Raw genomic sequence first — 26,975 nt, 5'->3', positions numbered from 1 at the left:
CTCTCTCCGCTTAGCTCTGCTGCCCCTGACATGCGTAGGGTGTGGGGGCCCCATCCAAGGCAGAAAGGCCCCCTCCCCAGAACAGACGATCAGGAGTTCCTTCCTTCCTCCTTTCCCAGTCGATGACCACCTCTTAGCCCCTGATTAAATCCTGCCCCCTTTGCAGCCTTCACTTTTCCCATTCATCTCCTTGGCCCTGGTGTCTTGCCCTCACCCCTCTCCTCCCTGCCCCCCCATCCCGCACCGCCCCCCTAGGCCCCTCAGAGCTTTAATCCCTCCTGCTGCTGTGCAGCCTTATCTGCTCCCAGCAGCTTTCGCTGCTGCAAAGCCCTCTCCCCCTCCTTCTCCAGATCTCCCCCTCCTTTCCCGGCTCTCTCTGCTCTCTGGCCAGCACCCCCTTCCTGGCCAGCCTGTCTCTGCCACTCAGGCCCCCACTGTGGCTCCTGGCTGACCCCAGATCTGCACCCCAATGCCCTTTGCCCTCTCCTCTCTCCAGCCTCAGCTGCCTACCCACTCCCACCGTGCCTCTTCCATCCCAACCCTCCCCGCAGGCCGCACAGACTTTGCTAGTTTCTGGCCAGCCAGGAGTTTTCATTTCTCTTCTTCCTGCCCTCCCTTTCCTGCTACCCACCCCACCATCCAGGACCTGGTCCCCTGCAGTCCTGGTGACCCATGGCCTCAGGTTGGGAGCATCTGAAAGGGGATGGAGGTGTTGGTGCGAGACACAGGAGAGGGTGCTGGGCCGCTCGCCCTAGGAGGATGGGGGCAGGAGGGGGCTGCAGAGATACTGGCCCACAGTGGGGGCAGGGCCTGGTAGTGGGACGCTAACCCTCTTCAGTCGCCTCAGATCACGTTCGGGCCTCCCCACCCCCTTCGCTGGGACTCTCATTAACCGCTTCTCCTGCCTCGTCCACAGCATAAATAACCCAGATAAATCAGCCGCCGTCCGCCCCCCGCCCCTCGGCCCCCGCACAGCCCGTTTGTCACCGCTGCTCGCTCACCAGCCAGGCCTGGCGCGGCCCCGGCCCGGCCCCCCCATCCTTGTCCCTTCCCACCCACGTCTGTCCCACACTGGTTCATCCCTTGATCCGCACCAGGACCAGGTGTCTGCGCTGGGGAGGGTGACCAGGGGGTGTCCCTGAGAGCAGGGGAGGCTGGGGACTGTCTAGGAGAACGCTGTCTAGGAGTTCGGGGGTCGTGTAGTTTATGAGTAAGGCCAGCCAGGCAGGGAGTCTGGGGGCCAGCTTGGGGGTCCCTGTGCTGAGAAGAGGCTTCCTTGGAGCCCCCCAAGTTGGATCCTGGGAGGTCTTCAGGTATCCCTTGGCGGCATTTTGCCTCCTCCCAGGCCCCTAAGCCAAGGAGTCCTGCTCTCCCAGTCGCCCCCTCAGCCTCTGCCCCCTATTCCCGGTGCCCTGCCTAGTCACTCCAACCTCCGCCTGCCAGCCCATCTACCACTTTCCTTCTCGCAGCGGGAAGCCTAGTTCATTCCCTGGGGGGTGGAGGTGGGTGGAGATTGGACCGGGAACAAACCTGGGGAATGGGGACAGTGGGAGGGTTCAGGAGCCCTGGCTGGGGCTTCGTGTTCTGACCATGCAACATGCCCTCCCTGCACTCCCAGCCCCCCTTGCCCACACCCAGCTCAGGTCCTGGTGGACCACGTTTGGCCCTGATGCTTCACTGCAAGGGGCAGCTGGTCCCCCGGGAGTGGGTGGGGGCAGCAGGGAGGGGAGGGGGAGCTTGGGCGCAGGGCTGGGGTGGGGGTGGGGAAGAAGCTGGGCCGGGCCCCAGGGACCAGCTGGGCAATGAGCCGGGGAAGCAGCCGGGAGGCTAAATGAGGGAGATTATCACCCAACTGCAGCCGGGCAGAGAGGGAGGCAGGCAGGGAAGCGGGGAGAGGGAGGGGAGAGGGGACGGGCCAGAGGCGAAGAGGGTACAGAGGGACCGGGAGGGGGCCGGAAGAGACTGGAGAGGAGGAAAAGGTCAAGAGATGAGCTGGAAGGATGGGGGGCGCCCACTGAGCATAACCACATTCCTGGAGGTCTGTGAGGCTGGGTGATGGGGACTTAGGGACAATTGGAGACAGCTGGCTGTGGGGCAATGGTGGGGTGTGCGTGTGGCTAACCGCTCCACATCCCAGCAGCCTGGGGCTCCCCTCACACACCCCCACCCCCTGCTCCCCCATACCCAGTTACCACCCAGCTTCATTCCTTATAGAGGTTGAAGGCTTCCCGCCATCCCTCGGGAGGAAAGAGGGTGTGATTTGAGCCATGATGAAGGCCAGTATGTTGTAGGGAGAGTGTGACCCCGAGATCTCAATGGATGGCAGGGAATTCAGGGATGTGTACAGAATCCAGGGCAGCAGCGGGTGCTGGGGGGAGCCTGGGGGGCAGCTCCCCGCTTTCTTGGCAGAGCCCCAGACTGAAATAACCTTAAAAAAGCAATTAAATCACCTTTTAAAAAAAAACCCAGTAAAGAAAAATCAATATTGGGAGAAAGGGGAAGAGAGAGAAGGATGGGGAAGAACAGTGGGGAGAGCTCTGGAAAGGTCTGGAAGTCTACCAGGGAGGGAAGAGCATGGGAGGGGGCTGTCTGGGCATGGGGCAGAGAGAGGGGGGCTGTCTGTGGTCACTTGGACACCCTTAGCGCCAACTCAGCAGCTGCTTCCAATGCCAACCCCCTCTCCCCTCTGGGACTCTGTGTCCCAGGCAGATGCAGCACCTGACCCCAGGGGTCTTATCTGCCTGTCCTAGGGAGTCAGCTGACCCAGACTCATCCAGGCCTGTGGGGACACCCAGGTGTGGGGCTCCTGAGGAAGCCACTCTGCTGAAAGGCTAGGGACAACCTAGGCGGGGCATCACACATGGCCAGGACTGGGTATGGGGCAGGCTCCATGCTGGGGCAACCCTGATAGGGCCTGACCTGGCCTTGCAGCCAGCGTGGGCAAAGTGGCTCCCTGCCAGCAAGGGAGCTATCCCTGGGTCTCTCCCCTGGGGCCAGGCCTGCCGCAGGTGGCGGGGTGGCCGCAGGGGGCGGGGTGGCCATTGGGCAGCGGGTGGACCTCGGGCTCTAATCCCCAGCAGCTGCCGTTTCCCTCAGATCGATTCCCTTCTCACTTTTTTTTCAGCTGCTGGTTCCGCGGCTTGGATCGATGGAGCCGCCTCCCTCCGCCCTTCTGAGCTTCCTCTCCCTGCTGCTCATTAGCGCCCCGATTAATCAGCCCCCCTTTCCTCCAGGGGACAAGTGCTTCCTCCCCCGTGAGGGCTCACGCTCTCACATGGCCCCCAGAGCATAAGCGGCTCATCCTTGCCACCCCCACCTTGGGGGCACCGACTGATGCTTCCCCCCGGCCAGCCCGTGGAGGCTCCCAGCCCTGCTGTGATGACTGCCCACATGCCTGCTTCCCCTCCACAGGAACACAGCAGCCCCCCCGTGCCCCGCCCCACACTGCCAGGTGGCCGGGCACCCCTTGCATCTGCCTTGTCAGGACAGCACTCCCTCCCACTGGAACCCAGCGCATCTCCCCGCTCCCTTCCACACCCCCACAGGGCTCTTCCTGCCCCTGCACGGCACACCTGCTCTCCCTGCACATGAGAGCCCCTGACATCATACCTCCCCTGTGCTCCCCAGCCTGTTTACCCAGCACCCCTCTCCCCAAGCCTGGTTGTGGCCGGGGATTTGGGGAACATTTGGGGAAGCAAAGTGGCCACAGATGTGAAAGTCAGCCAGGGCACTCTGTCCCAGATGCATGAGTGACTGAGGCTGGGGTTGCTGGCACAGCGAGGGAGAGGGCAGCCATTCTCCCAGAGGGGCAGGGGCATGGTGGGTGCTGAAGTTGGGAGCAAAGCTCTAGGGAAGCCAGAGAATCTTGGACTCATGGTTGTCCCTTGGTCTGTCTTGGCTCCCTCTTCTCCCTTCCCCTCCCCTCCCTCATTCAAACAAGTGGCTCTCTCAAGGAGTTTCTGGAAGCTGCAGTGAATAGGGTAGTGGGATCAGGTGGTGGCTGGGTGCTGGAGTCAGGGAGACCAGGAGGTAGGGGACAGAGTTGGCTGTCCCCTTCTGGGGTGTGGTCCAGAAAAGTGGCAAAGAGTGAGCTGAGGACTGGGTGCAGCACTCTTCCCTGGGTGGCCAGAGAGTGGGGACATCTGGGGACCCCAAGAGTGGCTAGGGTGTAGCAAGAGTTTAGGTGGCAGCCCCATCCTGGGATCCCTGTCCTGGGCTGGGGGCTGCCCCCTCCCCTGGCTTGGCTCCTGCCGCCCATGCTGCCGGTGAAACGCTGTTGACATGTCCTGAATTATTAAGCACGGGGTGGGCTCCGGAGCACATGCTGAGCGGAGCGGCTGGGGTTGCGCGGCGTGGCGGAGCAGCGCTCGCTCCCTCGCTCACTCTCTCGCTTGCAGGGACACACGCAGGGGCTGACAGCTGTGCTGGTGCTGATAAGGGAAGCCACAAGGAGACGATCGAGGAGAGAGACAAGCGGCAGCAGAGGCAGCAGCGGCAGAGGCAGCACCAGGGCTGCGGAGCTGCTGGGAGTGGGAGTGACTCCCCCACCTCGGGCCCCCACCCTGTCCCCGTCCTCCTCCCGCTTGCCCTGAGTTTAGAAGAGCAGCCGCTGCCACCACCGCCACTCCGGAGGGCACCGGGGCTGCTGGCTAGGGAGAGACAGGGGCAGGGAGGCTCTGGCCAGTCCCAACAGCCGGGGACAGATGCCGATCGAGATTGTGTGCAAAATCAAATTTGCTGAGGAGGATGCGAAACCCAAGGAGAAGGAGGCAGGGGATGAGCAGAGCCTCCTGGGGGCTGCTCGGGGGGCAGCAGCCCCCCGGGACCTGGCCACCTTTGCCAGCACCAGCACTCTGCACGGGCTGGGCCGGGCCTGTGGCCCAGGCCCCCACGGACTGCGCAGGACCCTGTGGGCACTGGCCCTACTCACCTCACTGGCTGCCTTCCTCTACCAGGCGGCTGGCCTGGCCCGGGGCTACCTGACCCGGCCTCACCTGGTGGCAATGGACCCTGCTGCCCCAGCCCCAGTGGCAGGCTTCCCAGCTGTCACCCTCTGCAACATCAACCGCTTCCGACATTCGGCACTCAGCGATGCTGACATCTTCCACCTGGCCAATCTGACAGGGCTGCCCCCCAAAGACAGGGATGGGCACCGTGCAGCCGGCCTTCGCTACCCGGAGCCCGATATGGTAGACATCCTCAACCGCACTGGCCACCAGCTCGCCGACATGCTCAAGAGCTGCAACTTCAGTGGGCATCACTGCTCCGCCAGCAACTTCTCCGTGGTAAGTTCTGCCAGCTGGGCCGCCTAGCCTGGGGTAGCCAGAGGCCAGGGGGTGGGGAGGAGCAGTGGCAGTGGTGTGCAGGGGCATCCTCAACAGGGCTTCCCTTCCTTCCGCCACCAGAGGCTGGCCTCGTGTCTCCCCCGAGCCTGGCGTTTCCCGCTGGCTTCCCAGCCGTGGAGCAGTGGACGGACGCACAGGGGGTTACCCCCAGGGCTGCGGCTCCTCTTCCTGGTTTGGCTGCAGCTGCAGTGTCCAGCTCTGGGGCAGGGTGTCCTGGGGGCGGGCCCAGGTGTCCTGGAGCTGGTCAGCATGCAGGGAAGGGACTCACCATCCCAAGGCCGAATCAACTGACTCCCACTTTTCTCTTGTTCCCCTTTTCTTCTGAGGCTACTGGATTCTTCTCCCCACCAAATGAAGGTGATGCGGAGGGGGTGTTTGGGGGGCTCCGGCTAGGCAAGAACTTAGGGCTGCCTCCTGGGGAGCTGGCCCGGCAGGCAGGCTGGAGAGAGCCGGTCCTCATGCACACTGGGTGCCAGTGTCTCTTCTCTGGCCCTGTGTGTCTCTCACACACCCCCTTCACAGACTCCCTCACACATCCCTCTTTCATTCTGCCCCTCCAGCTCTCCCGCAGGCCAGGCCCCCTCCGCTCCCCTGCCCAGCCCTGGCTCTGGCACTGGGAATCGCGGGTGCACTCTCATGTGCATAACTCACCCTCACTGCTGCCCTGGCACGCGCGCACACACACATCTACTGCTCGGGGAGACGGTCTCCCGCACACACACTCGGTGTCCCTGTCACGACATTCACCTGCACACCTGCACCCCCACACACCCAGAGAGCTACTCATCTCCTTGCCCATATCCCAGCTCTTGCTTAGCTGCCAAGGACAGGGTCCCGCTGTGGCTGCCATCCCCTCTGGTGACACCCCCGCCCCCATCTATCTCAGTTGCTGCTCCCCATGTGCGGACTGCTGGCGCCATCTCGCCATCTCTCACCTACGTGTGAACGCAAACACACCCTTAGCACACGCCTCCCACGGTCAGGTGTGTGAGGGGGGTGGGTGGGTCTTGTATGCTGTCTGTCTGTCTGTCAGCGCTCCATTCACCCACAGTCACAGGGTATCTAGTGTTCATGGTGCTTGAGACACCTGCCCCCCATCCACGGTCTGCTCCCAGCATTGTGTGTGTGTGTGTGTGTGTGTGTGTGTGTTTTCATCCTTGTTACCACTGCCCAGTGCATATGCAAATGCACGGTGTCAACATGGTGCCCCACTCCAGCCCAGCCTGCAGCAGCCAGCCCCAGTGATGGGGAACCCTGCCAGGTTCTCACTCCCGTGCCACCTCAGTGTCACCAGGGAACATGCTCCAACTAGGCTCCAGGCCCCCACCATGCCTGCAGTGTCTGGGGCTTCCTGCCATTGGGTGGAGGAGTTAGTTAGAAATACAGGGACAGGGAGGAGAGGATTGTCCAGGGACAAGAGTCCCAGAGGGCATTGGTCTATTGTCCAGATGTACTCCTCCTAGGAAAAAATCACTGCTCCCCAAAGCCAGGGTTGAGAGAGTCCCCAAGAAGGAGGTGGGATGTGGGGTCTGAGTGTGGCCTTTGGGATCCATGGGGCTCCTCTGTCCTACTTGTATTGGGGGCTGGGCAGAGCCCAGTCTCAGCAGGTGCTGTTGGGGCAGACATCAATGGGGCCTTTGTGTCCCTGAGTGAGAGTTTGTGTCTCAGGCCCTGGTTGGGGGTGGGCAGGAAAGGGGAAGGGTGATGTGACCTGAGTGAGAGGGAAGGGGAGGAAGGGATGAAGGGGTGCGGAAGTACAGGGGGAGGCAAAGCGTTCCCTGGCCTCCAGGAGAGCAGGAGGGACCTGCAAGATACAAGAACAGGGAGTCCCTTGGAATCCTGGGGATGGCTGGGAGGAGTGAGGGTGGATTTCCCACAGTACCTTGGGTACCCTGGGGCTGGAGAGAGGAGGAGTGTAGAAGGCTGTGGCTCACAGCTCGGCTAGGGCAGGACAGTGAGGGGAGGAGGGCAAAGCCAGCACCAGAGGCACGAATTCCCCTGCGGGGTCCCTGCTCTCCACGTCCCCAGCCCAGTCTGGTACCTCTGTCCACACCTTCCCCATCTGCTGAGTGGAATGCTCCCTTGTGCCTGGCATTCTCGGGCTAAGTCTGCAGCAAATTCACCAGGGTCTGGAATTATGGGTTGGGATGGGGGCCCGTGATCCATGGCAATGGGGAAAGTGGGGTGTATTGTGGGGCAAGGCGGAGAAGGGGCATGCAGATGAACACATGGGGTCTCTCATGAGGACTTGAGGTCCATAATCCACTGTAGTGAGGACATGGAGTCCATGATGGGGTCTACGGTGGGGAGATGGGTACGTGAACCAGTTGGTGGGAGCCCACCAGGGTGGTGAGATGGTCAGTGATAGGCCAGGCTTCAGTAAGGGGCTGGTTTGTGTTTTCTGTTGCTTTCCCTGTTTCCTCCCTCCCACTCCCCACTCCGCTGTGACCTTTCCTCCGGAATCCAAGTTAATAAATGTCACATTTTCCAGCCTATTTTTACTCCGGGTAATGCACCCTCCCCCAGTCCCCTCTGCTGCTGCTCTTGCTTCTGTTACCACTGCAATCGCTTTCCCCCCATGCTCACTAATATCCCCTCGTCTACTCCCAATCAGTCAGCCGATCGATCCACATGGGGTTCTGTGTGCCTACTGTGTGTTGGGCTCCCTGCTCGGAGCTGTGGGGGACAGCGAAGAAGGGAAGCCCTGTCCTCAGTCCCTGTCCTCAAGCAGCCTATAGTCTTGTGGTGGTGCGGGCACAGGGACACTCAAAAGCTTAAGCAACCATGCAAGAGTTAATCAGCCATGCAAGCAGTGTCATCAGGTGTCAGGATCAATTGCCAGACAAGGTGCAGGGATAGGAAGAGCCCAAGTTCAGAGAGAGAGGACACTCTGGGCTGAGGTGCGCTGGAAAGGCCTAAGGGATGAGACAGTCAGCAGAGGAGGGGACGGAAGAGGGGAGAGGGCCCTGGGTGATGGTGGGGGGCGGTGTCTCCCTCTCCACCCCTGCTAGCTCCAGCTAGCTCACCTCAGCCCTTCCCTTTCCCTCTCCCCTTCTTACTCAGTCTCATACGGAGCCACTCCCACCTATGCCTCCTACTTTTACCACCACCTCTCTGTCCCCCACCCCAGCCTTGTAGCTGGCTCTCCCTTCCTCCCTGTTTCCTACCACCGTCTGCCCCCTCACCCCCATGCTCCAAGCTCAGCCATAATCTCCCCACTGTAGCTTGCGCTTAGCCTGCCCTCTTACTAGGAGGCAGAAAGCACTTTCTCCTTAGGCTTGTTTCTTGAGCTGTAAAATGCAAGTGTGGTTCTCACATTCAGCATCTCTCAGCTAGGGACTGTACGCTGGAGTGGCCCACTGTGTGGGTTCTGGAGCCGCCTGACCCCCTAGATTTGAACCTCCATTCTGCCCATTAAGCTATGTGGCCTTGGGGAAGCAAAAAAAAACCTCCATGAGCATGTCTGTGTATTTGTTAAATAGGATATTAGAAACTAAAAATTTGGGGTTGTTGTGAGGAATCAAGAGATGCTTGCAAAGACCTTAGCACACTGCTTGGCGCGCACACGGTACGCACCCTGTAAGTGTCAGCTGTTAGAATGCCAGCACCCTGGCCGGGCGCAGTGGCTCACGCCTGTAATCCTAGCACTCTGGAGGCCAAGGCAGGAGGATCGCTTGAGGTCAGGAGTTCGAGCCCAGCCCGAGTACGAGCAAGACCCCGTCTCTACTAAAAGTAGAAATAATTAGCTAGAAACTACTAAAAATAGAAAAAATTAGACGGGCGTGGTGGTGCACGCCTGTAGTCCCAGCTACTTGGGAGGCTGAGGCAGGAGGATCGCTTGAGCCCAGGAGTTTGAGGTTGCTGTGAGCTAGGCTGACGCCATGGCACTCTAGCCTAGGCAACAGAGCAAGACTCTGTCTCAAAAAAAAAAAAAAAAAGCCACTACCTCAACTCCTGGCTGTCTTTAACCTGACAGTCCCCAGCACTACCTACTGGTTTCTGACCCATGCACTGGCATTACTGCTACCATCTGTCACCTAGTCTTCCCCTGCTTTTGACCCTCTGGCCCACACCCTCCTCTGCCCTGTTCTAGCATCCCCATTCTATTCAGCCCGCCCAAATATGCACACACGTGTGTACAGGTGCAGGAGTGTGTACACACGGTCTAGGTCAGTGCTGGCCAAGAGAATACTCTGTGATGACAGAAGTGCTCTGTGTCTGTGCTGTCCAGCATGGTAGTCACTAGCCACATGTGGCTGTGGCTAGTGAGCGACTGAAATGTGATTAGTGTGACAGGAAATGAATTGTAATTCAAATAGCCACGTGTGGCTAGAGGCTGCTGTCTTGGACAGCACAGCTCTCCATAGCCCTAGGAATGAGGTTTAGACTGCCTGGGTAGGGCCAGGCTGGGAATTACAACGGGGACCAAAGGATATAAGATGATGGCTGCAGGCTGTGATTAGAAGTCAGGCTGTCTACTCTCGGGCCTGAGGTCTCAGGTTGAGCTGAGGTCAGGGCCTGAGTCTGGGGGCTGGGGTCACTGGGGTGTCTGGAAACACCATGTGAGCAATGGTACCTTTCTTTCCAGGTGCAGGACATGACCTTGGTTGTTTATATTCTACTGTCTGTAAACTTGAGGCATGGGGGAGGTGGAGAATCCCTGAAGAGGCTGGGGTAGGACCCAGCCGCTCTCCATGGGGTCCTCAAGGGTCCAGACAGCCCCTGGAGGGCCCTGTGGGTGCCTCACATCCCCTCTGGGCTCTCAGGCTTCCCTCCCCCTCCCGACCCTTCTTCCCCACACGCTGGTGACTGCCGTGACTATTAATCACTCGCCCTGTTCTCTTCCTCTCTACTAATCAGGCACAATTAGACAAGGCCTCTTCCAGCTGGGCAGTCCCCCTCCCTGCCCTCCTCCCTCCTCTGCCAGCTCCACCCAGCCGTCAGCCAGGACAGCTCCCAGGCAAGGGGAACAGCATGCAAGCCCTCTATCACTCTTTGGCTGTCCCGGCCCTTAATCTGGGGGCCCCAGCACCCCCTCCTTCCATCCCAGTTTTCTCCTTAGCCCTTTCTCTTCCCTGGTGTGGTCAGGCCAACACCGACAGTCTCTGACCCTCCACCCCCTGCCCTTGGCCATGGGAAGAGCTGCTCCACACTCCAGCCCAACTCCATACCTTTGCCACTGGGTCAGAGGGTCTAAGGCTGCCCCTTGCCCCCTTGGCTCTGGAAGGAAAGGGGTTGGTCCAAGCCTCTTATCTACCGGATGAGCTTAACTCTGGCCCCCACCCCCTGTCCGGCCCTGTGTCCCCTCTGGTCCCATCTTCTCCTGAGGCATGATTCTCAAGCACATTTAGTTCAACATCTAGTTCAGGGTTGATCCTGCCTTCAGGAGTGGGTGGGTCAGGTCAGCGAGGGCACACAGTAGGGTGCGAGGGGAACTGAGGATCACTCAGGCTTGCAGGGGGCAGCCGCTGTGCGGCTCCAGCTACCTGTCGCCCTATGCGAGGGAGTCAGTGTTGGTGGGTTTTGTCAAAAGCAGCTCCCCATTCCTGATCCTTTATGCCCCCCAGCCTGGACCTGGCAAAAGCAGCCCTGTTGCCTTTTGTCAAAAGAAGCTCCAAATGTTGATTACTTTAAGAAAACTTTAACTGATTTTAAAAATACTGGAGACTGCTTACAACTCACAGATTGCAGAACCTGGTGTACCCGTGGTCCCCACCTCCCTCCCGGACACTGGCTGCTGCCCCCCAGGCCCTCCTGGAGGGGGCGCTCTCGGCCTGGCTGCTTTGGCGGTGGAGTTAATAAAAGGGAATTTAAATGGCTTGGCCCAGCAGGGATGGGCAGGGACTGTTACTGTCACAGGGGGCTGGTCTGCAAAGGCAGTGGGGAGGGCATGAGGGACGTGCCCCACCCAGCCCCACTCAGCAGCCCTGTGGCCTCTTCATTAATCAGGAATCAGCCCCGAGCTGGGCTCATTATCAGCTCAGCTTCTCATGGCACTGCCGGAAGATGCTGATTAGCATTTGAAGAAATGGCCCCTCGTCCTGTCCCCCTCCGATCCTCCCTCTTTCTCCCCAACCCGTGCTGCTTTCTGAGCCCCCACCCCTGCCCTTCTGCTTCCTGGAAGGAATCTGCTCCCTCTTGTGGCTGGCGGCAGGGCTGCCTCTGCGAGGTCCAGTCTGGGGCAGAAAGGATCAGGAACGCGCGGGCAGGAGCACGCCAGGAGCACTGGCAATGCCGAACCTCACGGCTTCTCAGGTTGAGGCCCCTGAGTCAGTGGATCCTACTGGGCAGTTGGTAGGGAGTGAATGGGGGGTGGAGCCTGAGGGTGGTCACGGAGAGAGGGGCAGCCACTCTGGAGGAGGGGATGAGAGGGCAGGCTCAGGCTGGCGCATTATCAGTGCTCCCTGCCATTCCACGCTCTCCCTGCACCCCACCTCTTTCGGGCAGCTGGGCAGAGAAGGTGGGGACAGCCAGTACCAGGGGCAGGAGGCCTGAGGGGAGAAGACCTGCCAGGGTTTCAGGGTTTTGGGGGGCAAATCGTGTTGGAGACAGGGTCTGCAGAGCCATCCTAGATTGGGGGAGAGGGAGGAAAGAGGACAGGGACAAGCCTGACAGTGGAGACAGAAAGGTTCAGACGCTGTGTGTTTTCCAGGAAGGGGGGGGGATCTCTGTGCTTCCTCCCTTGGCTCCCAGGCTGGGGGCTGGCAGTGCTGGAAATCCAACCCACCCCCCAAATGTTCACCATGCCCTTGGGACACCGTTGGTGTTGGGGTGGAGGGGGAGCAGTTCCAGAGAGATAGGCAGAGTCTGCAGCAGCCGAGGCAGCAGCGAGAGTTCAGAGAGGAGCCACGGGATGATTAAGGGGAAATGGAGGATTGATTTAGGAGGAAAGATTAAAGGAGCTAAATCCGTGGCGCTTGGCTCAGCGGTGACTAAGCGTGGACAGGATAATAGCTTACAAATGTGTGAAAGGTGTAAATACCAAACGGGGGGAGGGGAGGCGCTCGGCGGGCCAGGGGAGCGGGGGTGAGCGGGGACGGGGGGCTGGGCAGGCCCCCTGGGAGGGCTGGGGACCCCTGGGCAACTGCCCAGTGGGGCTGGTTCCTCCACAGCGGGGGTGAGCCGGGGAGGGAAACGGGGTCTTTGGAGCCCCGGGTTCCCAGCAAGAGTGTTCCGTTTCTGGGGCGCAGCTTCCTGGGCCTCGTGCTGATCTCCACGTCTCACTCCCGCTCGGCTGGGGATCTGAGGTCGCGGGTTCAAATCCCACTCAGCGGCCCTGGGCACCAGGCCTTTAAGCTGCCTCAGGCCCGCCAGCCACCCTGGCTCCGCAGCCGTCTCCCCGGGACCCCCGCCCGGCTGTCCGGCTCCCGCCCCCCTCGTCCCCCTCCACGGCAGCGGCGGGCGGCGGTGTCTCCCTCCGCGGTGGAAGCCTCTGGCGCTGCTGTGTGCGGAGGTCACTTTGCCGAGGAGCCGGGAGCCGAGGGAATGCAAATGAGGCAAACCCAGGGAGGAGAGCGGAGGAGCCCGGAGGAGACGGCGGGGAGGGCGCTCGGGCGCCGTGATGGATGCCTGCCCCGCGGGAGGGAGCGGGGGGCGGCGAGGCGCGCGAGCCGGTGGGTGCGGCCCCTGAGTGCGGGTGGGCCAGGCCTGGGCGGCCAAGCTGCGTGTGCGGGAGGGGGCGGGGCCGGGGCCGGGGATCCTGGCGGGCGCGCACCCACCCGCCCTCCGCCCCACCCTGCCTTCTCAGCCTGGTCGCCTCAACTCCCGCCCGGCCGTGGGTGTGTGCTCCACGGGGTAAGCAAAACTCTTAACGAATAACTGCATCGAGGGGCGGGAATGTCAGGGAAGGACTTAGTTACCAATTAAAAATATCGCCGCCTGCAAAATTGACTTTCTAGGTTTTAAGGCCTAAGCGGCCGCTGGCTGAAAAACAGGTTTGACGGTTTACCTGGGTCCTGGAGGCCTGCTTTCTGTCCTGTGGAAACGCGGCGCACACCTGGGACCACAGCGCTCTTCCCGGGCCCCTAGCCCTCCCTGGCTTCGGGGGCTGGGCCTCAGCCCCCTTCCCTTTCACCTCTGCTCACACATTTACATTGGTACAAACACTATGGAGTGTTGCCTCCCGGATCCACCTTGAGGAGGAAGCGGCCCTGAAAAGCCTCCGGTGGCAGTGGAGACAGTGGAGGTGTGTTGACCACATGGTAGGGGAGCGGGCCCCTGCACGCAGGTGTAAAGCCAGGCCTGCTGAGGGGGATAGTGTACTCCCCCTCCTCTGTCTTGGCTGTGACGTGATCTGATGCCCTTCCTGGGTGGGACAGTTGGCTTGATCAAAGGCATTTTCCCTGACCCTCCAAGCCAAATTGAACTCCTATTCTACCATTGTGGCCTTGGCTGGGTCACCCCGTTATAATGGATCACAATTAGTAATGATCTCTATTCCTGCGATTGTTGGATTTGTGTGTTTTTTTCCCTGCTGTAGACCTGACACTTAGGACATGCCTGGTGCCTGGTGTAGGTGCTCAGCACACACAAGGAGACAGCAAACTGCTTGAGGGCAGAGACGGTTTTGTTCTGTTGCATCCCCAGCACCAAGCACAGAGCCTGATACATCGTATAGGCTCAACAAACAGTGTTGAACAAATAAGTGTTGTCTGAACATCCATCAGTTCTTGAGCACCTACTATTTGAAGGTGCTGTGTGCCAGGTGTGTATCACACGGTGGCTGCATACAGACTCTAGGCCAGACTGCCTGGTCCCTGGCAGGTTCCTTACCCTCCCTGTGCCTCCATTATCCTATCTGTAAAATGGGGATGATAGGAGTACCTCCAGTAGAGGATTTTTGTGGGGATTAAGGAGTTAATTTATATAAAGTGCTTAGAACTGTGCCTGGCGTGGAGTAAGTAAATGTTAGCTGGTGCTGTCATGCACAGTATCTCTTTCCTCATAACACTCTGAAGGGCGCCTGTTGTTATTTCCGTTTTACAGATGAAAAATGGAGCATCAGAGAGGTTAATTGACTAAATCTGAATCCCACAGACTTAACTAAGGGCAAGGCCGGGACGTAAACTAGGTTGGGCTTTCCATCTGGTGGGAGAGCCTGAGGGGTTCGCTCTGACAGCTCCATCCTTGAAGCAGCTGCACCATCTTGGCAAGAAGCTCCATTGCTCCAGTGGCCTCCCTGCTCTCTGATCACCTACCATGCATCACTCTGAACTTATCTCTAATCCTCACACATACCCTTAGCAGGAGGCATTATCAGTTCCCTTTTACGGAGAGCAAACCAAGGCTCAGAGAGTTTAAATCACATACATGCCCAAGGTTGTTTGTCCAAGGCTGGTGGAAGAGGCGGGATTTGAACCCTGTCAGGCTCCAAAATACATGCCCCTTTCCCCATGTTATGGGGCTTCTGTGTATCCATTTCTAGCACCACATACAACAATCTCTGCCCTAGCTTGGTTCATGTCAGTCTCCACAACACCTTTATTGCTAATATGGAGGCCTCGTGTAATGATTTCACTTTGTAAATGCCTTTCACATACTTCATCTCTTTTGAGACTTACAGGTACCCTGTGAAATAAGTCAGGCAGGAATTTCTGTCCCTACTTGACAGATGAGGAAACTGAGGTCCAGAGAAGTTGATAAATCACTTTGCTAACCAAAGTCACACAGGCTGTCAGTGGTGGAGCTGGAGCTGAGACTACCATCTACTGACGCCCAGGGAGGTGACGGAGGCTAGTGAACCCAGCTGGGTTCCACTTCTGAATTTGCCCGTTTTCTATGTGCCCTCGGATATGTACCTTGTGTCTCTGCCTTTGTACAATGAGGGGTTCGACTGTGACCTTGAAGTTCTGACCAGCACAGACACCCCTGGTGTTTTGGGTTGATGCCATCTTTCTTTCTCTGCCCCTGGAGAGGATAGTGGAGGAGGAGGAGGCCTTGAACCTGAATACTGGGCCACCCCTGAATAAAACCAGGGCCTGGGAGCTGTTCCAGCAGGCCGATAATCACAGTCCAGCGTAGATGAATATGCACCCCTTCCACTCCCCACTCTGGACCCCAGGGCACTGCAGGGGTTAAGAGGAGTTCATTGGGGGGTGCCCAAGTGAGAGATGGACCCCAAAGGGGAGGGCTGTTGGAATCTGGGGGATGGAGCAACAATGGAAAAGTTGAGGGGGGAGGTGCCAGGACCAGAGGCAGGGTGCCCAGAAGGCAGTGGAGATAACACCCAGGCCGCAGATTAGCTCTGGGATTAGCTTGGCCTCGCAGCTCCTGGCTGCTTTCTTATCTCCTAGAGGCCCAGGGCCATCTCCCCCCACAGCTCTGAGCCCTGGCCCTGCTAATTGCCTGTTAACCCTGTGGGCTCTGTGAGCGCAGGGAGGATGAAGGGGTGGGGAGAGCTGGGGGAAAATGCAAGCCAGCCAGCCAGGGAGAGCTTTCTGGAGAAATGGTTGCTGTGGATAGATGGAGCTTTGAGGTCTGAGAGAAACCAGTGCTGCCCACTCAGAGGAGCAAGCTCTGGACAGATGTCTCCTGACCATTGATCAGGGTCTCATGCACACCCAGAGAGACGCCAGGGAGAAGGAGGGAGGAGGGTACCTGGAGAGGGGTTCCTGACACAGTGGCTGGTGGTGGTGGGGATCTTAGGCCCAGGGAAAAGTCTAGGAGGAGGGCAAGAGACAAAGATGACAGCCAGATGAAGGGGTGGCCGGAGAAGAAAGCAAATGGATAGAGACGCAGAGGGTGAGGGTCAGAAAGGCCAGGGGGCTTTCAGGCCTACAGGCGAGAAAGACTGGCCAGGGGATGGATGGGCTGACAGAGGGCAGGGGACAGAGAAACAGAGTCCAGTGGGCAGTTGAGCAGGTGCTAGGGGCAGATAGGCCAGGGAGGTGCAGGAGAACTTGAGAGAAGCACTGAGATCAGCAAGCAGAGGTGAGGGAGCCAGATAGACCCAGGCCGGGGTCCAGGCCAACACTACAGGGGAGGTGGTCAGAGCAGGACGGGCAGAGGCTGGCCAGAAAGAAAGTGGTGGAGGGGTCCGAGGGTCTGCATGCAGTATGTGGTCCTATCTTGGAGCTGGCCAGCTAGGGTCCACAGGGGCTCCGCAGGCCCCATGGTCTGGCAAGGGCTGGGAGGGTGGGCCTGAGAGCTCAGGCGGAGAGTGAGCGAGGGCCAGACCAAAGGAGGAGGTTTGAGACGGGGACAGGGCCAGTGGTGGGGGATCTGGAGATAGCCCTTCTGCCATCAGGGCACTCCTTGGCCCAGGACCTTCCCTTTTCCTTGACTGGGTCCTGGACTCCCAACTCCTGTGCACACACCCTCCTTCTGGGCCAGTCCGTGGGGAAGGAGCAGTGGCTGGCCAGTGGGACCTTGTGGCTGAGCTGCCGTGCCGTCTCCATGGAAGAAGCTCTAGGCTGTGCCGACACCGGAGTTCTGCCACTTAGGAGCTGCTTGGCCCAAGGACCGTCTCCTGGGCAACACTGTGCTCTGCCCAGCAGTTGGGCCTGACCCGGGCTGTGCAGGTAGCCAGGTTCTGCCAGTGTGGCCTGTCCTTTCTCTGCAGCGTATCCGTCAGACCCGGACAATTCCACCACCTACCTCCCTTCGTCACCCCCACTCTGCACAACCACTTCAAGGACTTGAGTGCCAGGTAATCCCTCCCTCCCCAGCCAGGTATTCACTTTGTCCTGTATGGGGCTGGGCTCAAGGCCATGCAGCACGTGTCTGTGTTTGTATGTTAGAGGTGCCAGGTAGGGAGGTTGCCCCAGCCCCCCCAGGGTCAGGAGCCGCCAAGAGTCAGCTGTTCACTAAACACCCACCTAGTGTTTTATAAGCACCTTCTGTGCTTTGACATGGGGCTCAGTTCTGTTTGAATCTCGGCTGTCATTTACTTGCTGGGTGCCCTTAGCCAAGTCACTTTTCTTCTCTGAACTTCCATTATCTCATCATTAGATGGGGAAAACAATACTTACCTCATGTGGGTTTCTTGGAGGCTCAAAGGAGAAAGGAGATCAAAAGCACCGATCACAGACTTGGTACAAAGTGGGGACGTTTGTTAGTGTTCACTCTCCTTCCCCCCACCGCACGCCTCCTTCTGCACGTCTCGCTGGGTTCTGGGGGTGCCTAGAGGGAAACAGGACTCCCAGCCTCAGGGAGTTCACAGTCTCATGACGCTGCCTGGCAGTCAGGGCTCTGCCGAGGTGGTGCTGAGGTACACGAGTGAGCATCTCATAACCCGGCCCCCCATGCAGCCCAGGCCTTGTTTAGCCTCTCAACTAGAGCGTACACGCAAAACTGGCTGCGTCAGCAAGAGCTGATTCCAGCATCTTCTTGGCTCGAAATAGGAAAAGGTTGGGTACTTTCAGATTTCTGCAAATACTTATACATTCCTCCTATCTGCCTTTCCCACACCACCGGGGACCCAGGAATTTTGCACCCAGCCCACTTCAGGGTTCCCCCACTTCCAGTGGCATATCACAGCACGGGTCTAGAATCAGGCTGTCTTGCGGGACTCTTGCCCCTGCATCTAGCATCTTTCTACTCAAAGTGGTCCAAGGACCAGCAGATAGTTAGAAACACAGGCTCTCAACCCTGTCCACCCCCGCCCCGCCACCTGCATCTATTAAATCAGAATCTTTTCTTTAAAAAGTCCCTCATCTTTTTTTTTTTTTTTTTTTTTTTTTTTTTTTTTTGTTGAGACAGAGTCTCACTTTGTTGCCCAGGCTAGAGTGAGTGCCGTGGCGTCAGCTTAGCTCACAGCAACCTCAGACTCCTGGGCTTAAGCGATCCTACTGCCTCAGCCTCCCAAGTAGCTGGGACTACAGGCATGCGCCACTATGCCCGGCTAATTTTTTCTATATAGATTTTTAGTTGTCCATATAATGTCTTTCTATTTTTAGTAGAGACGGGGTCTCGCTCAGGCTGGTCTCGAACTCCTGACCTTGAGCAATCCACCCGCCTCGGCCTCCCAGAGTGCTAGGATTACAGGCGTGAGCCACCGCGCCCGGCCCTCATCTTTTAACTTTAATGTGTGTACATTAAAGTTTGAGAAGCTCTGATCTTGGAGACCTTGGCAAATCAGCCGAAATCTCTGAACCTCAATTTCCTCATCTGTAGAATGGGGAGATAATAAAACCTACCTCATAGGGTAGTTGTGAGGATTGACTAGATAGAGCATGTTAAGCAGTGCCTGGGGCATATTGAGTGCTTCTGAACTGTAGGTAGCACCCACTCCTGCTCCAGAGATGTGCACACAGCAGGGAGTGGGGCAGGGGTAATACAGACAGGTGGGAGGTGTGGGGGGAAGGAGAGGAGGGAAGGGACAGATGAGGAGTTAAGAGGCAATAGATGGCCAGGTGCGGTGGTTTATACCTGTAATCCCAGCACTTTGGGAGGCCAAGGTAGGAGGTTCACTTGAGGCCAGGAGTTTGAGACCAGCCTGGGCAACATAGTGAGTCTCTATCTCTACGAAAACTTACAAAAAATAGCTGGGCATGGTGGTGTGCACCTATAGTCCCAGCTACTGGGGAGGCTGAGGCAGGAGGATCACTTGAGCTCAGGAGTCTGAGGCTGTAATGAGCTAAGATCATGCCACTGTACTCCAGCCAGGCAACAGAGTGAGGTCCTGTCTCAAAAAAATTAAAAAACAAACAAACCAACAACAACAAAAAAATAGGCAGCAGATATAGAGAAGGAAGGGAAAGGAAGGCACAGAGAAATGGAGCAAAAGGGAAGGAGAAATAGGGGAAAAGAAAGGGACTGGAGTACATTCCTGTCTCATTTCATCTGGGCCGGGCTGGGGTGACAGCTGGGTCCTGAGGTGGGGTAGGCTTGGGGTGGGGGATGCCAGCCATGGGTGGTGGGAACAGCTTGAACCTTGCATCTGGAAGAGTTCCACCTCTCCCACTCCCTAGCTGTGTGACTTTGGGTAAGTTACTTCACCTCTCTGAGTTGCAGTTTCCTCTTTTTTAATAACTGGGGTAACTAAACCTACCTGATACCTGAGTTGCTGAGTGGATGAAATGGGGTAGCAGATGCCCCCGGTTCTGTAAACTCCAAGGTACTTTCTTTGTTATGCACGTGTCTTTGTCTTAGGATTCCAAGGCAGGGTAGTTGGGTGACAGAAGAACTGTGTGAGGGAAGGATCAGGGCTGCAGTCCCTGGAGCACTGCGGCAGGATGGTCAACCCAGAAGGCGACAGCGGACTGAACCTTGTTCCATCAGATGTCTCAGGAGGACCCTGGGCTCTCAGAACTCTGCACGTTCGCTACCCTCAACCCGGCCTCTCCCTGCCACACGATCCCTCCGAAGCCAGGCAGCCAGGATATCTTTTCCCTTTAACACCGCCTCAAGCCATCTCGCCCAGCTTTTACCAGTGTGGAAATGTTCCCAAGGAGAGGGGCGGGGGAGCGCGCGAGAGTGATTGAGTGCGCCGACCCCGCGCCCCCAGGGAAGGTGCTGCCTGTGATGGGTTTGACCCGGGGGCTCGTCTCTGTGGGGTGAGCCTGGTAGGGGGGAACTAGAACCCGCCTCTCCCGCAACCTCTTCCCCACCCCTGCCGCTGCGCAACTCCTGGTGGCCGCTAAATCCCCGGCCAGAGCCTCGGCTTCCACCTCCGGGGCTTCAGCGCCATCTGCTGTCCACGCAGGGAACTCCCTGCAGAGGAAGGGGCACTGGGCTTCAGCTTGTGCCCCACACTGGGCCAGGTGCTGGGGACGCCAGACAGGCTCACTGACTGCTCCTGTGCAGCAGACACTCTGGTGGGGGAAGAGGGACAATGGACAGGAGGCACGTAGATGGTCAAGATCATCTCAGGTCTTGATAAGTACTTTGAGCAAACCAGTAAACACGTGGGGGGGGGGTGGAGGGTGACACTGTGAACGTGGGTGTGTGGTGCATGAGTGTAACACTTAAGCTGTGGCTACAAAAATGGACAGCTATCCATGCCAAGAGCTTGTGTGTGAAGGGGGGCCTTCCAGAAGAGGGTACAACAGCAATAGGAGCCCGAGGAGAAAAGGAGTCCAGATGTTTCAATTTGTCACAGATTTGGAAGGCAGGGTGGGGGGTGTGGCAGGAAAGGCAGGCAAGGGTCACGTCACAGGGCGACTTTCAGGCTAGGGAAGGAGTATGACTTCATTCTCGGGGAAATAGGAAGCCATTGTTGGGTTTTAAGCCAGGGGAATGGCATGATTGTCTCTAAGCACTGCGACTGCTGTGGGGGGAGGGGGAGGACTGGGGACCCTTAGGAGGAGGTGATGGTGAGAGGGGGCTCGATGGAGGCTTGAGGAAAGGGGGTGGAGTCTAAATGTATTTCAGAATTAGCCCAGGACTAGCTATTGGATTGGATGTGGGGTGAGGAAGAGGGAGATTTCAGGGATTCTGACTTGAGAAACGGGGTAGACACTTTACTCAGAGGAGGAGAATGGTGGCAGGGGTGGGGGGACATAATTTGGATGGGTATCAAGAGTTCTGCTATTGGTGTGTTGTTCAGTCGGAGATGGCTTTGCATCGTCTAAGGGAGGATGTCAGTAGAAAAGATGGAACTCAGGGGAGAGGTAGGGCTGTAAATTGGTTGCTGGGATATGGGACAAGGATGTCCAGGCAGGTTCAGTGGCCCTCAGGGAGGACAGGAAAACTTGGAGTTGTCTTAGCCTCTCCTTCCATCTCCCCTCCTGCTCTCACTCCCACCCCAGGTCTATACTCGTTATGGGAAGTGTTACACCTTCAACGCCGACCCGCAGAGTCCGCTGCCCAGCCGGGCGGGAGGCATGGGCAGTGGCCTGGAGATCATGCTGGACATTCAGCAGGAGGAATACCTGCCCATCTGGAGGGAGACAAGTACGCAGGCGGGAAAGGGACAAGGGCCAACCTGGGGACTCCGGCCTGGGCCCTCTGCCCAGGATGGGTTTTCAAAGGTCCTCATCTCTGCTGTGCAGATGAGACGTCGTTCGAGGCAGGCATCCGGGTGCAGATCCACAGCCAGGAGGAGCCACCCTACATCCACCAGCTGGGATTTGGGGTATCCCCAGGCTTCCAGACCTTTGTGTCCTGCCAGGAACAGCGGGTGAGCACCTCCAGCTGGACCCTGGGTTGGGCACAGAGCCGCGCCTTAGGGCTCAGAGGGGATGCTGACCAGACCTGCCCCCAGAAGCTCACAGCCCACCAGCTAGCTGCGTGGACTTTGCTGGGGCTGCGGACACTGAAGGGCTGGGCGGGACTCCTGGGCCTGACCTCATCGTGCCCCACCTCTGCAGCTGACCTATCTGCCCCAGCCCTGGGGCAACTGCCGGGCAGAGAGCGAACTCAGGGAGCCCGAGCTTCAGGGCTACTCGGCCTACAGTGTGTCTGCCTGCCGGCTGCGCTGTGAGAAGGAGGCCGTACTTCAGCGCTGCCACTGCCGGATGGTGCACATGCCAGGTGGGCACCCCACCCCCAGCCAGCTCTCCGTGCCACCCTGCCAGACTCCAGAGCCTCCAGAGGCAGGGCGCTGCTCATGTGCACAGGCAGGGTGCATGTGTACAACATGCGTGTGTGTCTACATCTGTGTGAGTGTTTGGGATTTTATATGTTTTCACATATGCATTGGGAATGCAGGCACGCATATGCTTGTGTGCATGTTAATATGTGTTTGTGTGTGCATGTGCTCATGTGCATCTGTGCTTGTATATTTGTCAGGCTTTGTGTGCATTTGCTCAAACACATGTATACAAACGTGTGTGTGCATACAAGTGTGCATATGTTTTTGTGCATATATGCATTTTCATGCTTATATATATATGAGTGTGTATAAATTCATCTGTATGTGCAAACATGCATATTTGTGTGCATTGGGTACGTGGTGGAGGAGAGAGAAAGGATTGTAGATTCCAGGAATAATTTTCTCTCCTTTCAGGCAATGAGACCATCTGCCCGCCAAATATCTACATCGAGTGTGCCGACCACATCCTGGGTCCGTGCTGCCCTCCCCCTTCCCTGCCTCTCCAGCGCCCTCTGCCTGTCTCTGTCCACCTCCTTGCTCTCTTGGCTCCTCTCCTCCCAATCTCTCCCTGGAGGGTTCTTCCTGGGGGTTGAGCCTTATCCCATACTTCAGTAGGGGGGTGGTCTGAGGACTTCTGCAGGTGCAGACAATGGGTAAGTGGAGATAGCAGGGTGGGGGATTGCAGAGAAGCCAGGACTGGGAGTGAAGGGCTGGGCTGCTCATCTTGGTTCAGCTAATGAGCTCACCCTTGCAGAAAGAATGAAATGACTTCTCTCTTGGTCTCAGGAAAAATGCATTGGTGGCTATGGGTGTGGGTAAGGCAAACCCCATCTGCCCACAGGTCTCACCCGATCTCCAATTCATCCATCCTTCCATCCATTCATTGACTCGTTCATCCAGACCTTTGCAGCCTGTGCTGGGTGCTGGAGGTGAGAAGGTGAGAGTGGGAGCAAGAGTGCTACCCTTGCAGAGCTCACAGCGCAGCAGGGCTGTGGACAGGCATTATGACACAGTGTGTCAGCTCTTGGATAGGGGAACCTCAGGGGTGCTACAAGACCCCAACCTGGGAGAGCAGGGAAGATTCCCAGAGGAAGTGACATACTAGCTGAGGCTTGAAGGGTGCATAAGAGTCAGCCAGGTGCAAAGGAGGACATGTGCTAAAGACTTTGTGGCCAGAGAGAGTGTGCTGGGTCTGGGGCACTGATAGGTCAGTGTGGCTGGAGGGCAGAGAACAGGGAGGGAGTGGAAAGAGTGGAGGAGGGGCCTCAGGCAAGAAAGTGAGTCTGATGAGAGGTGGGGAATGGTATAGGAGGGAAGGAGGACTTGAAGCCGGGGACTGGCCGGGTGCTCACTGCAGTAATCCAGATGTGCTGGGGCCCTGGGATGGGTTTGAGAAACTGGGAAGCAGAATCCCACATCCAGACCTTCTCTGTTTCCCGTGCCACCTGCATCTGTCAGAGAAGTGATTGAAGAGTGTTGAATGAGGGAATGGATGTGAACAAGGGTATGGGGACCACAGAGCATGGTGAGAGTCCACAGAGCTAGCAACACCAGGGATCCTTCACCCCTGTGCCCCCAGGCCTGCAGGGGTAGAGAAGGGGGGCTCTGTGCAACCCAAAGAGAGACCTGTGGCATCTGAGAGGGCCAGCTAACAGCAGCATGGCTGGAGGAATGCAGTGAGGAAGCTGAGGGAAGAAATATTCTGGCGTCTTTCCCCTGCCACCCTCTGATCCTGCTGGGGTCTCCCAAACCTGACCCAAAGCCAGAGGACAAGGGAGTCTAGATGATGCACTTGGCAGAGATCGGGCTCCTGATCTGGGGCCCAGAGCAAGATGGAGGAGGGAGCAGAGTGAATCTGAAGGGGCAAGCAGAGAAAACCTAGCACACCAAGCATGTGAATCCTGTCTGTCCATTTGTTCTTCTGTCCATTTGCTCATCGATCTGTCCATCCACCCATCCATCCCAGCATCCTTTCCACGCCTCCTTGTGTGTCTGAGGCTTCATGTAGTCGATTAGCTCCAGTGCATGGGCTCTGCCTTCCCTCTGAGCCATGAGGACCTCCTTGTCCTAGGGGACTGGGAGGGGGCTGGGGAGTTCTGCCTACATCTGCTTTTTTGGGTTGTCTGAAGCTGATCCAGGAGGGGACCTCCAGCCAGTCTCCTCTAGGAAGTGCTATGGCTGGCCAATAAAGGCCTTTGTGTGGACGTGCCTGTGCCTCCTCCCTGAAGCTCCTGGGCCTTTGGACGCCCCCCCCCCCGCCCTATTCCCACTGCAGTTGGTGCCTCTGTGTTGCAGACTCCCTGGGTGGGGGCTCCGAAGGCCCGTGTTTCTGCCCTACCCCCTGCAACCTGACACGCTACGGGAAGGAAATCTCCATGGTCAAGATCCCCAACAGAGGCTCAGCCCGGTACCTGGCAAGGAAGTACAACCGCAACGAGACCTACATACGGTGTGTGTGTGCTCGCGTGCCTGGGCATGGTGGAGACTGGAATTGAGCTGCATCTTTGTTCAGGATGAGCTTTCTGCACTCCTTTCTTCTAACTAACCCCCACCCATCGTTCAAGTCACATCCTGTGTCTCCACCTCCAGAGAGCACTTCCCAGTCTAAACACCTCATCTGAGTTCCCACAGCACCCTGTATATATCTCTGTCACTCCATATGCCCCATTGTTTTAGATGCCTTTGTTTATGTGTCTTTCTCCCCAGCAACCTGGGAGCCATTAAATGTTTGGTAGTGAGTGTGCGGTGTGGAGGGAAGGCACAGGATGGGGTGGGAGGGGCACCGGTCCTGCAGGCGGAGGCAGGAGGGGGCATGCTGAGCCTTGGTCTGACACCTTGCAGCCATTCAACAGAGCCCAGTGCTGGATCCCATGGAGACAGATGATTACAACACAAAACCCACAGCACGATTTGTGAATGAGCCCACGTTTGATGGTGCAATACAGATTCTCAGGCCATGGTCAGGGAGCACAAACAAGGGGAGCGTGGGCTGGGCCTCTGAGGACCCTGGGTTTGGGCCCCTAAGAGGAGGAGACAGGGGAAGCATCCCAGTTAGAGACCTGTGGGATGGTGCAGTCTGGGCAGGAGGTCGTTGGAGAGTGGCAAGAAAGAAAGCAGCTTGGATAAGATGGCACAGTGGGACAGGTCACAGGTGGCTTTGAAAGTGAGGAATTTTGGAGTGGACTGATGGGCAATGGGGAGCCACTGAAGGTTCTAGAGAGGCATAAGGATGAGGCAAAGTGAACACTATCTGCTGCTTCAGTGGTGGCAGGAGGGAATCCTTCAGGAGTTCCATTTTGCTGTCCAGGCCCTTTGCTACCTACCCCTCAAAATATGAAGCCAACACACACCCGGGACTGCCTCCCTTCACAGCCTTGGGAACCCAGGGCGTGGCCACAGCTTCTCAGGGCAGGGGGTCTCAGATCAGGATGCCCACCAGCTGCCTCCTAGGAGGAGCGCCCCGAGCAGCCCCACAGGGATATACTGCTTCCTGTCTCCACAGGGAGAACTTCTTGGTGCTAGACGTCTTTTTCGAGGCCCTAACCTCTGAAGCCGTGGAGCAGCGAGCAGCCTATGGCCTGTCGGCCCTGCTGGGTGAGACACGGACCCTGCCTGCCTGCAGCGTGTGCGGGGTGGGCCGGCCTGGCCTGCTTCCTCTGACCCTGCTCTCCTGTCCCCAGGAGACCTCGGGGGACAGATGGGGCTGTTCATCGGGGCCAGCGTCCTCACGCTGTTGGAGATCCTTGACTACATCTATGAGGCAAGGGCTCCAGCCAGGGGGGTGGGGCTGTGGGAGAAGCAGAGGGGGGCGGCTGAGGGGGCGGCATGGGCACCCTGCTGGGGCTGGTCTGGCTGCCCTGACTGCTGGGAAGGCCTGAGGGCCCTGAGGAGCCAGAAGGGGATGAGCAGGCAGGAGGGTTACTGGGGGTTTGCTGTGGTAGCGAGTCCTCTGAGCTGGGCCTGGGAAGGCCCTTCCTTCTCAATCAAATTTCCTGAGCCCACTGCTGTCCCTCACTCTGAACCCAAGGTGTCCTGGGACAGACTGAAGCGGGCATGGCGGCGACCCAAGACCCCCCTGCGGACCTCGGCTGGGGGCATCTCCACCTTGGGGCTGCAGGAGCTGAAGGAGCAGGTGAGGACAAGCTCTGCGGAGTGTGGAGCCAGCACCCTCTCCCTGGGGCAGGGTAACCCCATTGTTTCCGGACTAGGTCTCCAGGGGCTCCAGGAGCCTCTGCCCTGGGGTCAAGGAAAGGCTGGCTGAGCTCTCCCTTCATCTTGCAGAGTCCCTGCCCAGGCCGGGGCTGTGCTGAGGGCGGGGGGGCCAGCAGCCTGCTCCCCAACCACCACCACCCCCACGGCCCCCCAGGAGGCCTCTTTGAAGACTTCGCTTGCTAGAATGGTGCTGTGTCCGAGAGGACCCAGGAATCTGGGACCCCTCCCCAGATCCCCAGCAAATTCTCCTCCTGCTCCTGAGACAGAGGCTGAGGGGAGGAGGCGGTGCTCCCTGGGAGGGCCAGGACTCAGTTTCTGCTCTCATCCTACCCTGGTGTCAGCTGCTTTGCACAAGGGTCCTTCTTGTTATCCCCCACCCCCAGGCTGGTGCCCAGGGAGGGCTGGAGACCAGACCATGGTTCCCTGTGGAGGGGAAGGGAGGGAAGGAGAGAGGAGGTGGAGGATAGAGTCCACCCTAGCAGGGGTGGGACCCTCTGTACATTTGTATATATTTAGGGAGGACTGGGTGGGGGTGGGATACTGATGTAGAAGGTGGGTGGGGCTACAAGGGTGGGTGATTCAGGCACAGCCAGGGTCCTAGCCCAAATGTCAGCAGGAGACGGGGAGCCCCCAGGACTCAGGAGTGCTGGGCTGGTCCTACTTCCTGCCCCTTTCCAGCCCAGCTCCCCTCTTGGCAGGGGGAGAGGGTAGCCCAGCAGGCCTGGCCCAGCTCCCAGTTCCCCCTGCACCAACCCCGGCCCCAGAGTCCCTCCACAGGGAGCTGGCAGACCTTTCAGACCTTGGCTAAGCTGGAGGGTGGGAAGGGAACCTTCTCAGGCCTCTCTCTCTCCAGTCTGATTTTATAAAGTGCTGACAAAATTGCGAATAAAGAGGCATAAAGAATTCTGTGTATGTGTGACCAAGCACGACGTGCCGGGGGCTAG

The 26,975-nt window shown here is 58.1% G+C and overlaps 1 protein-coding gene across 2 annotated transcripts; it reads left to right on the top strand.

Annotated features, from left to right (window-relative positions):
* The first annotated feature begins 4,459 nt into the window (after nucleotides 1-4,459).
* Nucleotides 4,460-26,934, top strand: ASIC4 (acid sensing ion channel subunit family member 4). 2 transcript variants are annotated; one of them, XM_069466896.1, is made up of 10 exons: nucleotides 4,460-5,285; nucleotides 21,035-21,179; nucleotides 21,278-21,405; nucleotides 21,596-21,758; nucleotides 22,234-22,290; nucleotides 24,115-24,268; nucleotides 25,322-25,413; nucleotides 25,500-25,579; nucleotides 25,847-25,951; nucleotides 26,101-26,934. In XM_069466896.1, exons 1-10 carry the CDS (start codon nucleotides 4,704-4,706, stop codon nucleotides 26,212-26,214), a joined length of 1,620 nt encoding a protein of 539 aa, XP_069322997.1. In that variant the 5' UTR covers nucleotides 4,460-4,703; the 3' UTR covers nucleotides 26,215-26,934. The 2 variants fall into 2 exon arrangements, with proteins under 2 accessions (XP_069322997.1, XP_069322998.1); XM_069466897.1 differs by lacking the exon at nucleotides 22,234-22,290.
* The last annotated feature ends 41 nt before the right edge of the window (nucleotides 26,935-26,975 follow it).

This window comes from Eulemur rufifrons, chromosome 1 (assembly GCF_041146395.1).
Source record: "Eulemur rufifrons isolate Redbay chromosome 1, OSU_ERuf_1, whole genome shotgun sequence".
NCBI lineage: Eukaryota > Metazoa > Chordata > Mammalia > Primates > Lemuridae > Eulemur > Eulemur rufifrons.
The sequence above is the reverse complement of the archived record's forward strand: the minus strand, read 5'-3'. Positions and strand labels throughout refer to the sequence as shown.

Bases quoted from the DNA above. Each gene is read 5' to 3' on its own strand.
- ASIC4 (XM_069466896.1), top strand. From the start codon at position 4,704: ATGCCGATCGAGATTGTGTGCAAAATCAAATTTGCTGAGGAGGATGCG. The intron at 22,291-24,114 runs GTCCGTGCTGCC...TCTGTGTTGCAG, and splicing joins GTGTGCCGACCACATCCTGG to ACTCCCTGGGTGGGGGCTCC. The intron at 25,580-25,846 runs GCAAGGGCTCCA...TCTGAACCCAAG, and splicing joins TCCTTGACTACATCTATGAG to GTGTCCTGGGACAGACTGAA.